This window comes from Azolla caroliniana, unplaced genomic scaffold, assembly GCF_043228905.1.
Source record: "Azolla caroliniana isolate FFs.n. ecotype wild unplaced genomic scaffold, voAzoCaro1.0.p SCAF_7, whole genome shotgun sequence".
NCBI classification, from domain to species: domain Eukaryota; kingdom Viridiplantae; phylum Streptophyta; class Polypodiopsida; order Salviniales; family Salviniaceae; genus Azolla; species Azolla caroliniana.
The window spans coordinates 8,152,656-8,166,588 of NW_028230442.1; the positions used below are offsets into that span (position 1 = coordinate 8,152,656).

The 13,933-nt window shown below is 40.7% G+C and overlaps 1 protein-coding gene across 1 annotated transcript; it reads left to right on the forward strand.

The window, feature by feature from the left end:
* The first annotated feature begins 8,596 nt into the window (after positions 1 to 8,596).
* On the forward strand, positions 8,597 to 12,423 carry LOC147861800 (pentatricopeptide repeat-containing protein At5g27110-like). The gene has a single exon (XM_087322781.1). The coding sequence runs from the start codon at positions 9,031 to 9,033 to the stop codon at positions 11,677 to 11,679; it is 2,649 nt and encodes an 882-aa protein (XP_087178907.1). The 5' UTR covers positions 8,597 to 9,030; the 3' UTR covers positions 11,680 to 12,423.
* Positions 12,424 to 13,933: the final 1,510 nt, after the last annotated feature.

Sequence of the window (13,933 nt, forward strand, 5' to 3'; positions counted from 1 at the left end):
ATTACCTAAAATGGCATTTTAGTAATGCATAGCCTTCTTCTTTTGCCAAGTGAATCACTTAGCACTTAGGTTTCGAAATTAGAATCTTGACTTTTTTTTACCAATAAATAGAATCTCGAATTTCCAACATTATTTTAACTAACTAGATCAATTAACAATTGATAATTCTTGTTGTATATTTTTTCCCTTGAGGATATAAAATTCATACATTAACTAGGCAAGCTTTTAAGAAAATCATGGCAAGTTCTAAAACATTTATGGCAAATGCTACTTTGCTGCTTTGGGAGTTTCGTAAACTTGGGTGCTAGTTCAGAAAATATGGCAAACTATAGTACCATATTCGTAAATTGCCATAAAATATAATCATGTCAACATCAAAAGGTATTATATTCTTACAAAAATGAGGAATGTTGAATGTTGAATGTTTATTGTGGCATCAATATCACTAACGACAACCAATACTAGTAACCAAAGCGGCACTATAGATTTGTTTGTCCAAATATTGAACAACCCCATAAGAAGCAAAACTCCACTCCAAGGCAATTTAATGTGAGCTTAAGTCATTAGAGTACAAGAGCACATAGTGAATTATTTGATTAAGTTCTTTGATAGGGACATAAGTCAAGACATCCACTCATTAATAATAATCAATGTTTTGTAGCATAGCTCGAAAATGTGACTAACATTTTGGGACCTAACATTGTGTGTTTGTAAAATTATGTGTCTACCTCAAGAGTCAAGTCTACCATTTGGGGAGCATACAAACTAGGAATATTTCAATTGTTGTGGTCATAGATAAATGGCCACGCACATTCGCGGATTTTAAAAAAAGTTTTTATTTATAGTTTATCGTTAATAGTCATACACATCTTGTGGTCGTATGGTGGTTATAGGCAAGAGTTTGATCAACATAAATGCTTAACATGAAACATTTTGTTCGCGAATGATTATGACAAACAATATTGCAAAGGTTTGTGTCAACATGTTTGATTTGGTAGGTTGCTTGAATTCTTTCAATGAGGAAGTATGATAATGTATTAGTTCATATCAATTTTTGACAAGAAGAAAATAAACCTAATAATTGGTAATAACAACTTACATCATGGCATCACATGTAAATTTTCTTCAAAAGGAGATGAGTGAAACAAGTGCAGAGCAACAACATATGTCAATATGATAATAAGAAAGAATGCAAGTGAAATGCCCCATGTGAAGATAATTAAACAATGTCCATCATAATATGACCATTTGTTCACAATTTGGATTCTAAATATGGAAATTTTATATGTTTCAATTAGTGGTTGGACAACCGTCCAACATTTAATGGGCTTACTTTATCCTTAATGTATTCATGGATATGTTAACAAGACTCATGGTATCAACAATCCACAATCAATAGTTGTGTTAAGAGCTATAAAGATAATGTATGTTAATAATCCAATTATTTCTCAATAACAACACCATATTTTACGAGAAACCATTGACTATTTACTTTATCAATGGCTCAAGGATACAACGAATGTTAGCATCAACCAATGGTTTTCTTGTGCCTTAGTTGAGAGACCTTGAGATTGACAACTATCACACCATTACCTGAGAGGCAATCTTCAAAATTCTCAAGAGAGATCCAAGGTAACTAGTGTAAAAGACTAAACACGACAAGAACTTAGTGAAAGCAACGGGAAGATTCTTATTGTGTATGGAGGCTTGATGTATACCAATATTTGAGAACATTTCTTGGTGCTAATTACTTCTCAACCTCATTAGTATATATTTCCATCACAAACAAACATTAGACAATTCAATACATGAAATGCCTTATCCATCACAATCTACTACTAAAGATATGTCTGCCTTCGGTTTCCTAACAATGTTATTGGTATCATTATAGAAACCCTTTAGTGTCATTTCGAGGTATCGAAGCCTTGTTAAAGATGACAACACCAAAGCTAAAACCATCCTTCAATTTAAACAGCTGCCTAATATCGTTCATTATTTGTCATTGAATTGTGGTTGACCCAATGATGCGGCTCTAATTATCCAATTTCTGTACTTTTTCCAACTTTCCTTCTCATTGTTTTTTATTTAACAAAGTTTACACAAACATCATACTATTTTGCAAAGACTTAGTGTGTAATATAAGTAGATTAATAATATAAGTTAACAACTAATCGATGAAAGCTTAACATATCTAGATATAGAATCTTCTTTGAAATTGCATTGTCAAAGGCTACAAATTTTACTCCATGAAGATAACAGGATAATAAAAGTATATATGACACGTACTTATCCAATAAGATGTCTCTCACATATCAAAACTCATTCACTTTGTGTAGAGGAAGAAGCAAACATTTCTATATCTATCCATCATTTTATACCTACATATGGATACTCTTTGTAGAAAAACATTCATGGTGGAAGAGATAACACTTCATGACAACAAAGAGGAGGCCACCACTATGAGACACTGATTATTGTAATATTTGAGTTTTTAAAATTTTCTGCTTATGAAAAGAGACATGTTTGCTTATTTGAGTACTCTTGCATATCAATAATTACACATTCCATGATATGAAGAGCATCAAATTGTTTTGTCCATGCACTCTCAAGTTTTAGTGGGTTGTTTTCATAGAGAGATGTTGTAATAGAAAATGAGCGAGGAGTTAAGACTACACAAATTCTATTGAAGTGTGTGGATGTTGGGGCCAAGGTCGTCTGTGCGGAAGATCAAGTAGCATTCGATTGCTGTCCAGAATACCTGCTGGTGACAGTTTGTATGTCGTTGCACAGAGAGAGAGAGAGAGAGAGACACAAAAGACTCTTTATTCCACAAAACAGTAATACAACATCCAACCTTACAAAAAGGTTACAAGGCCACTATATATAGTGACCGACTTAGGGCAACTACCCTTTATGCTAATTACATAAATGGCCAAAACGGGATAGTGTGAATACGTCCATTATACACATGTATTCGACACTCCCCCGTAATGGGCGTATACATGGGTTATCTAAGATTACAGGTATAGACTTAGGTTCTCGGACATATCAGCTTTGTTCGAGTCGGCAGGGTCCGAAGGCAGAAGACCGAACTGGTCGGGTCGGAACAGTTGAAGCCGATCATTAAGGAACTGATGTCGGTTGTCGGGAACCATCCTGCTCTGTGTCCGGCTCTAACCGGACTGGTTTGTCGTTACGCCCATCTGATGCCGAAGAGACCGAAAGCGGTCTGCCGAAAGACACTTGGTCATTCCATCTGCGACATTGTCGGTTGTGGATATTTTCTCTAGACCGATTTTCCCTGAAATGACGCAGTCCCGAACGAAGTGATATCGAACGTCGATATGTTTGGAGGCGTTGTGGTGAACCGGATTTTTCGACAAGGCAACAGCACCTTGACTGTCGCTGTAGACAACTGGGGCCGAGTCATGGTCGACTTGTCGAAACGTGTGCGCCAGCCGACCGAGCCACAAAGCTTCTTTTGTTGCGTCGGACGCAGCTACATATTCTGCTTCGGTCGTTGAGGTTGCTGTGCACTCCTGAAGTTTCGACTTCCACGAGATTGCTCCATTGCCGAATTTGAAGCAGTATCCGGTTGTTGATTTCCGACTGTCTATACAGCCGGCGAAGTCCGAGTCGGTGTAACCGACTACGCCTGAGGTTCGGTTCGGACCGAAAAGAATGCCGTGGTCTTTTGTGCCAGCCAGATATCTGAACACATGCTTGACTGCGTTCCAATGCGATCGGCCGGGATTGTGCATAAATCTGCTAACGACTCCTACGGCGTGAGAAATATCAGGCCGTGTCGCGACCATCAGGTACATAAGGGAGCCGACTGCCGGTGCATACGGTACCGACTTCATATCTTCCCCCTCCGGACCGGATGTCGGGCAGTCTCGCTGAGAGAGCCGAAGATTCATGGGGAGCGGGGTTGAAGCAGATTTGGCTGATTGCATGTTGAAGCGTTCTAAGACACGTCGGGTATAGTCGGTCTGAGACAAAAAAAGATGTCGTTTATCGCGATGCCGACTAATCTTCATGCCAAGGATGTGTCGTGCCGGACCGAGGTCCTTCATGGCAAACTTCAACCGCAGTTGCCGAATGAGATCGGCAAGTTCGCCCGCGTGGCGTCCAGAAATGAGCATGTCGTCCACGTAAATGATGAGGAAGATGGGTGATCCATCTTGAGCTGTGTTGGTGAAAAGACAATGGTTCTCATCGCTTTTTGAGAAGCCGATCGATTGGATGAAGTCGTCGAACTTCTTGTACCATTGTCGCGGTGCCTGTTTGAGGCCGTATAGACTCTTCCTGAGTCGGCAGACTAGATGTTCTTGGCCAGTCGCCACGAAGCCTTTTGGCTGCTCCATGTAAATTTCCTCGTCAAGATCACCATGGAGGAATGCTGTTTTGACATCTAGCTGAATCAGCTCCAAGTTGTCGGCTGCCACTACGCCGAGTAGGAAACGAAGGGTTGTCATTTTCACCATTGGTGAAAAAATCTCGTCGAAGTCGACACCGTATTCTTGTCGGAAGCCCTTCGCAACTAGTCTGGCCTTGTACTTTGGGGTGGTCGAATCAGACGTCTCTTTTAGTCGATAGACCCATTTGCAAGGAAGAGCACGTCGGTTCCTAGGTAATTCGACCAGATCCCAAGTCTTGTTTGCCCGAATGGAGTGCATTTCCGACTCCATCGCCAGATGCCAGGTGGCTGAATCGACAGAAGTCGATGCTTCTTCGTAAGACGTCGGTTCGCCGGCGTCGGTGAAGAAAATTCCAGGAGAATACCTCTCCGGAGGTTGCGACAGTCTCTTGGATCGGCGAGGTAAGATTGGACTGGTCGTATCGGGTATCAAGGTCGGATGGTCCGAAAGCGGATTGTTCTGCTATGCCGAGTCGGGGTTGTCCGAGTCGGTAGTGTAAGGTTCAGCTACCCGTGAAGCTGACCGTGTGTTGAGAGCGGGGCCTTCTTGAAGGGTCGGCACATCGGAAAATGTTACCCTTCGGACTTCAATCGGTTTTTCGACTGATGGATTCATAGCCGACTCGTTGAACACAACGTCCGAACTTCGAACGATTTGTCTGCGTTCGGGGTCCCAGAGTCGGTATCCCATTTCGCCGTCTGATCCATATCCAAGAAAAATGCATTTCTTGGACCGAGGTGCAAGTTTTCGGCGATCATCTTTCGGAATAAGGGCGTACGCCTCGCATCCGAAGATCCTCAGCTTGTCGTAATTCGGCTTACTGCCGATCCATAGTTCTTGAGGAATTTGAAGTCCTAGAGGTCTGCTTGGCGACATATTGATTATGTGTGCTGCCGTGAGTAGAGCCTCTGCCCAGAAGCCATCCGATAGTCCGGAGTGTTGGAGCATGGAAACTATCCGTTCTTGGATTGTCCGATTCATGCGTTCGGCAATCCCGTTTTGCTCCGGACTGTGTGGTGCCGTAAATTCACGTCGAATGCCGCGTTGTCGGCAGAATTTGACGAATTCTTCTGATTTGAACTCTCCCCCATTGTCGGTCCGAAAGCATTTCAGCTTTCGGTCGGTTTGATTTTCTACCATAGCGAGCCAATCGGAGAAGATCGAGAAGACACGATCTTTGGTGCGAATTGGATAAGCCCACACCTTTCGAGTCGAATCGTCAATAAAACTGACGAAGTAAGAGGCACCGCCAAGAGACTGATGCGGCATCGGGCCACAGACGTCTGAGTGGACTAAATCGAGAGGTCTCGTTTCTCTTGGTGCTGATGTCGGGTGTGATGCGGCTGCTTGTTTGCCATACTGACAATGCTCGCAGAATTGATGGTCGGAGAAGGAGAGTTTGGGGATGTATCCGGCTCTAGATAGATGCGTAATGCCGGCCTTGCTGAGGTGTCCTAATCTTCGGTGCCATAGTGATGACACAGGGATATCCACCAAAAACAGGTTACCCTCTCTGAGCGTAACATGTAACGGATACAGTGAGTGTATCTTGGGTCCTCTAGCAAGCAGGAGGTTCCCCCTGTGGAGTGTCCACCCTCCCGAAGAGAAACCGGCACGAATGCCATCTTCATCTAGTTGTCCGACTGAGATCAATGGCCTTGAGAGCTCGGGTACATGTCGGACATTGTGGAGTACAAGTGTAGAGCCACCTGCAAGGTTGAGCTCTACTGTGCCGATTCCGATGATGTCACAGTGTTGTGAGTTGCCGACTCGAACTGAGTCGGAGTGACGGATCGTATATTGCCGAAATTGGGATCGATGAGGAGTCACGTGAAATGACGCGCCCGAATCTAAGAGCCATGTGCTCGATTCTTCAGTCGTGAGTAGAACTTCTGATCCGACTGGATTTTCGATTGTTAGTATATTCGGGTCGTCCGGTAGTACATCAGCTGAGAAGCTGACGTAATTGATCTCCTCATGCCGGCCACTCTTCTTGTTGTTCTTGTTCTTGAGTGCGCGGCAGTCGGCTTTGATGTGTCCGGGTTTCTTGCAATAATTGCAGATTCGGTTATCCCGTGACTGGCTCCGTCTTCGCTGATTGTTCGGCGGCCGTGAGGAATCTCTTCCTCGTATGTTCGATCGTTCTGTCGAACCTTGTACTACGTAAGCGTCGTCTGTTGAGTCTTTGGCGAAAGACTTTCTCCGAGCTGCTTCGGTCAGGATTGCGCTCGTGACTTCGGAGTATTTAACAGCCGTGGTTGACGCATTGCACACAGTTGTGACGAAAGTTTCCCATGATGAGGGAAGGCTACTCATGAGTATCATTGCTCTGAGTTCATCCTCGATTGCCGTCCCCTGTGACGAGATTTGGGAGCTTATGCTTTCGTACTCATTGAGGTGTGCTTGAACCGAATCGGATTCTTTCATCCGCAAGTTGTAGAGGCGCCGGATCAGAAACATCTTCGTTGCGGCGACCTTCTTTTCGTAAGTGTCCGACAGTGTTTTCCACAGTTCGAATGCTGTCGTACACGATTGCACCGTAAAGTATACCGATTCCGATAGGTGCATCCGAATCGTGGCGCGGACGATTCTGTCCAGCTTCTGCCACTCAATTGGTTTGTATCCTTCTGGAGGTTCTTCATTTTCGATGGGATCGATTTGCCCCTTGACTATGAGATAGTCTTGCATTTGTTCCTTCCAGAAGTTGAAGTTCGATCCATCGAACTTTCGTAGACTCATTTCTGACGAGCCGGATGTTGATGCCATCAAGTTCGGTTTTGGTTGACGAAGCTCGGTTCGGAGTTGACTACGAACCTTGTTGGAGTGCAGCCGGTTGGCTCACCCGATATCGTTCTAGTCGGATTTGAACCCGAGTCGGTTCGGCTTCGGAACTTGCTCGAATTGACTCCGGTAGCTTGAGGGACAGAACCGACTGGTCTTCCCGAATGTTGCCGAGTCGGAGTGAGCCCGGTTCGCTTCGGATATATATGCCGAATACCGATTATTGAAACCGATTATCTGGACCGATTCTGCTTCGGTTGACTGCAGCGACGAGAGAGGTGGATCCAACTGATCCTCTCGAATGTCGATCAGCCTGATGAAGCACGAATTTGGGGTTGTTGTCTTGAGACCGATCTGCACCGAGTGGTTACAACGAGCGGCGTTTGATTACCTCTTCGGATGCCGTTTAACCGGGTGGAGCACGATCGTGTCAATGTTGCACAAGGGGATTTCACCTCGAGCGGTTACGATCACAAGGAACGAAGTACAACCTGCTGGCTTACTCCAAGCAAAGATGATCTAACGCGATGAGATGCAAACCTGGTTTTTTTTCTTCTTCTTCTTCTCTCTTCTTCGAATGACGCAGGAAACCGAATGCTGAGACGACGGCCGACAGCGGATTGAGGGACCGACTACTGTGCAGGCTCTGATACCAGATGTTGGGGCCAAGGTCGTCTGTGCGGAAGATCAAGTAGCATTCGATTGCTGTCCAGAATACCTGCTGGTGACAGTTTGTATGTCGTTGCACAGAGAGAGAGAGAGAGAGACACACAAAAGACTCTTTATTCCACAAAACAGTAATACAACATCCAACCTTACAAAAAGGTTACAAGGCCACTATATATAGTGACCGACTTAGGGCAACTACCCTTTATGCTAATTACATAAATGACCAAAACGGGATAGTGTGAATACGTCCATTATACACATGTATTCGACAGTGGAATGCTATATACTAATGTGACAGAACTCGAAAGATGTTAACAACTAATCATTTCTAGTCAATGCATTATGAGATATCACCATCCCTATACAAAACTAATAACTTACTAGCTAGCACATATATTTGTCCCATATGAACCTCTTCTACCTATGGGAGGTACTCCATGTAAAGACATAGACATCCATAAATGTTAAACTCCAGACCCCAATAAGAATCCATTTTGGAGACCTTCCATAAATGTTAAACTCCAGACCCCAATAAGAATCCATTCTGGAGACCTTCCATAAATGTTAAACTCCAAACCTCAAAACAAGATTTTCCTTGAATCTTAAACCCTAAGCCCTAAAAGCATGGATGTGATTTGTCTGTGAGCTCATAAGCCTCATAAAAACCGCTTCCTAAGCAACCCTAAGGTACTCTCAATGTGAAAGCATAGACTTTGAGAGCTCCTAAGCCTCGTAAAACCCTCTTCCTAAGCAACCCTAATGAACTTTGAATGTGAAAGCATAGATTTCTACGAACCATATTGCAAATTTCTATGTGCACCCAATCCTAGAGGCGAGTGGCTTCACTAAGCTAAAACGCCAAATGAGGCACCATTTTAACTATGTACATAAGCACCCCCTTGTTTGTAAATTGTACATATATATATTCATAAGGAACTACCCAATGTTCCAAAGGGGGAGGTGACATAAGATGATCCGAATTAGTCCTTAAATGTCAACGTGTCCGGATCAGAACTTCATCAGCAGCTTATGGAACCAATCCCATAGCCATCATGAAGCACAAGCACAAGAAGAAGAAGAAGAAGAAGAAGAAGAGCAAAAGCTAAAGCAAGGTTAAGAAGAACCTACAATGGCGACACCCTAGAAGGTAAGCACATATATGGTTATGGCAAATCCTAATATCCATTCTCTCAATGCCCTCGTCACTGGCTATATTAAGAATGACAAACCAAAGCAAGCTCTGTTGTTGTACCATCAAATGCAAAAGGAGGATCTTTTGTATCTCAATCAACATACAATTTTGGGTTTGCTCAAGGCTTGTGGAAAATGTAAAGATATTGGAATAGGTCTACGTATCCATGTTCTTGTTGTTGGAATGGGTTTACTTGAAATAAATTCTTTTATCGTAAGCACGCTAGTGGATATGTATGCAAAATGTGGGTTTGTTATCAAAGCAAAGCAAATTTTTATGAAGATTTGTGTTCGAGATGTGGTCTCATGGACATCTCTCATTGCTGGGTATTGTGACAATGACAGTGGTGTGAAAGCACTTGAATGCTTCGAAGAAATGAAAGAAGATCAAATCTCACCAAATGATGTCACTTTTGCATGTGTATTAAAGGCTTGTTCGTATGTGGTTGCAAGAGGTAAAGGTCAAGAAATACACGAGGAGATTGAACGACGGGGATTGCTTGAAAGAAATATCTTCCTAGGTAGCACCCTGGTTGATATGTATGCTAGATTTGGTTACCTTAGAAAGGCAAAAGAAGTTTTTGATAATATCCCAATCACTCGAAATGATGTCGCATGGAATACACTAATCTCTGCCTATACCACATATGGGTGTGGTGATGAAGCGCTTGAATGCTGTGAATGGATGCAAAATGAAGGCATCTCTCCAACTGATATCACTTTTGTTTGTAGCTTAAATGCTTGTGCTAGGGTACGATCCATAAGGAAGGGTAAAATATTGCATGCTATTACAGAATCACAAGGTATATTAGAAAGAGATGTTGTTATTGGTAGTAGCTTGGTTGATATGTATGCTAAATGTGGCCATCTTTCTATGGCTCATCAGGTTTTTGATGAGATTCCTCTCCGAAATGTAGTTGCGTGGACGGCACTCATGTCTGGGTATGTTGAAAATGAAAATTTTGTGGAAGCTCTTGATCTTTTAGAGCAAATGCAACATGAAGGGATAACCCCTAATTCAGTCACATATCTTTGTATCTTGAAAGCCTGTGGTAATTTACGAGCTATACGTAAAGGTGAAGAAATACATAACGATTTAAAAAAGCAAGGATTCCTTCAGAAAGATGTTGTCATTGGAAATGCTATTATTGATATGTATGCGAAATGTGGTTTGCTTGGTATAGCAAAAGAGGTGCTCAATCTGATTCCTATTCGGAATGTAGTTTCGTGGACCTCACTTATTGCAGGGTACAATGATCATGGGTATGGTGAAGAGGCATTAAGATGCTTTGAAGAGATGAAGCTTCAGGGAATATCTCCAAACAATGTCACATTTGTTTGTGCATTAGATGCATGTGGCAATATAAATGCATTGGAAGAAGGGATTACCATTCATGCTGAGATTGAAAGACAAGGCTTCAGGGAAAGAGATGACAGTAGTATCGGCAATGCTTTGGTGGATATGTACACAAAATGTGGTTGGCTTTCAATAGGACAAGAAATCTTCAGTAGGCTTCAAAATCGAAGCCTAGTGTCGTGGACAGCACTTATAGCGGGATATGCCAAACATGGTCATGGAGAAAAAGCTCTGTATTGTTTCGAATACATGCAATCCCATGATGTATCTCCAGACGTTGTTACATATTTCTGGTGCCTAAAAGCTTGTAGCCTCATAGGTGCCATAAATAAGGGTGTGGAGATACATCTTGCGATTGAAAGGCAAGCATTATTTAAAAAAGATATTATTCTTAATAATGCACTTATTGAAATGTACATAAAATGTGGTTCTCTTAATCTAGCACAGCAAGTATTTGACAAGATTCAAACCCCAGATATGGTATCTTGGACCATATTGATTGGAGGTTATGTTGAACATGGACATGGAGAGGATGCAGTCAAGTGTTTTGAACATTTTCGATTTGAGGGCATATCCCCAACTGCTAATTTACTGGTATATATCATGAAAGCTTGTGGTATGATAGGTGCCTCAGAGAAAGTTGAGGAAATCCATGCTGATATTGAAAGCCAAGGGTTGCTAGAGAAGGACCTAGTCATTGGTAACACCTTGCTAGATATCTATGCTAAATGTGGTTCTCTTGAAAAAGCACGAGAAGTTTTTGCAGGGCTTCCGGTACGAGATGTGGTGGCATGGACATCACTAATGACAGGGTATACCCAGCTTGGTGAAATTGAAAATGTTTTCATCATTTTTGATCGAATGTTAGGAGAGGGCATATCACCAGACAAAGTCTCATTTCTTGTTGTTCTCACCGCATGCAGTCGTAAAGGTTTACTTGATCAAAGTTGGACATATTTTGAAGCAATGAGCCAACACTATGGTATTGCTCCTAGTATTCACCACCATGCGTGTATGCTGGATGTGCTTAGTCGATCCGGTCATTTACACAAGGCCTTAGAGATTTTAAAAGAGTCAGAATTTTGCTCAGACCTTGTCATATGGCGCAGTATCTTGGAATCTTGTAGAAATTGCGGAAACTTGAAGATGGGGTTAGAAGCCTTTGAACATGCAGTCAATTTGGATAACAAACACCCATTGGCCCACATGTATGCGAGTACGGTACAACCACAAAAGATAAACATGGAATATGAAGTGTGAAAAAGGCATCTTATAAATCTGAAGAAAGATGTGGTGATAGGTGATGTGTGCATACGTGCCTCAAACTCACTGTATGTAATGTGTTCAATCCCCATCCTCACTTTGCTGCAAAGAAGGGGATAGTTGTAATTATATGATGTAGTGCCACATGCATCCACCTTTCAGGTTTGATGGCATCTTGGGCATATGGTACCTCCTACAACTTTGAACATTTAACAAAACCGAGTTCTTCAAAACATATCATAATACCCCACAGAACTTGTATCAATAGTCCTGTTGATTGCGGGTATTAACAGAAAAAGAATTCAATCCCATATGAGGCTAGCAAATCAAAAGGTCAAAGCATATGGGTTTCTTCATACAACAAAATCATAAGACAAACTCATACAAAGCTTCTACTCAGTAACACTTCATTAGGATGGTTGAACATCGTGAAAGGGAACTCCCAATGCTTGATGTTGTTACAAGATGTAATTCTACTTTGGAAATGTTTAGGCAAGCTATCAAGGATAGAGATTTATTTAGTTTTACAGTTTCAGATTTAACAATTCCAAGTGATTTCAATGGTTATGTCTTGATGGGAGAAAATAGGAGTTACATACGTGCCATGGAGGAATGGTTGGATAAATTTGTAGAGGTTTCTACGTTTTTGGGATGATCAAGATATCCCACACCATCACTAGCATTGCTTGCATATAATTGTTTACTAAAACATTGTAATAAAATTTAGATTCTTCACTTCCAGGATCATCTAGATTCACTCAAGAAGTGCTTCAAAGAGCGTTTGAGAATTGCTTGCAATGCTTAATTAAGTATCAAGACTTGCTAAAGTCTATCCCATCTCGCATAGCAATGTTTCTTGATCCCATGTAATGGTTAACTTTATGTTATACAATTTTCATCATGCCTTCCAATTGTTTATTTGAATTTAAAAATATATTGTATTTTTAACATAGATTGCCTCTTCCAAATGACCATATTGAAAGAGCTTTAGATATTAAGTTGGTTGAAAGCATAATTGAATCCCATTACCACTCATTCTCAAGTGATGTCGAACCACCTTCAACGGCAATACATCCAAATGATAATAATTCTAAAATTTGGAGGTTAATGGGTGTAAGTAATAAAAGTCTTATTTCTTATTTACATCAGTACTTCATGATACTTCCTTTAACTAGCACAAACAAGGATCCTTTACAATGTTGGCATGATAATAAATCTACAATGGAACTATATATATTGACATGTGATTACCTTGTTATACTAGCATCATTAATACCTTTTGAAGAGGTTAATTCAGCACCAAGAATAACATTTGATGATAGGAGCAAAGTACATTCGAGCAAATTCAAGGGGAAATGTGTGTTCGATCATGGATAGAAGTTTTACAAGAATTTGGTGTTTTATTGACATATAATTTTCACACGACTTTTGAAGAGCTAAAAAATAATTTGGATAATCTTATTGGTGAAGACAAGGTAATAGATTGCATATTACATGATAATCATGGGATATGAGGTATGCATACTTTTTATTATTTTGTTTTTTATTTAATTCTTTATTTTTATTTTTAATTACTTATAAGTTATAAGTTATCATTTTACGTATTTTATACTTAAAGGAATCATATTACTTCTTCACAACAAAATGACAACGCAAGTTGCAATTAAAGATATGGTTTAACAATATACACTGATTTCAATTTCTGGTTTTTCTTAATGAGAAAGACATTGTAATTTTTTGGTTTAACAACATAATTTCCTATATAATTTCCAATTTAATTGCTTAAATATTTAAGCTTAGTAGTTTCACAATTTACAATACTTCTTAATGGTTTAATTAATTAATGTGTTTAATGGGTGGGTTTGGTTTTAATTTAGGATTAAATGGTTTGGTTTCACTTTGATTTATGATTAGACGGTTTAGTTTGGTTTCAAAATTTGTATAAATGGTTTCATTTAAACAATTCAATTTCACCGACTTTTTAAACAATTCCGCTTTAATGGTTTGGTTCCAAACTGTTTGGTTTAAATGACTTGCTAAGTTTTGTTTGGTTTTCATTAATTATAAATGATTTGGTTTGGTTTCAAGGCAAAGAAACCGAACTAAGCACATAACTGCCGTCACCTCACAGGCATGCATGATTGCCATGCCATCATGGCACTTAATGATAATGTATTAACCTATGTGAGTGATTCATAATATTAATGATTACATTTCAAGTGAAAAAAAAACTTAACAATTACATAGGTAT

What these genes read in the sequence shown, in the direction of transcription:
- LOC147861800 (XM_087322781.1), top strand. Translation starts at nt 9,031, where the DNA reads ATGGTTATGGCAAATCCTAATATCCATTCTCTCAATGCCCTCGTCACT.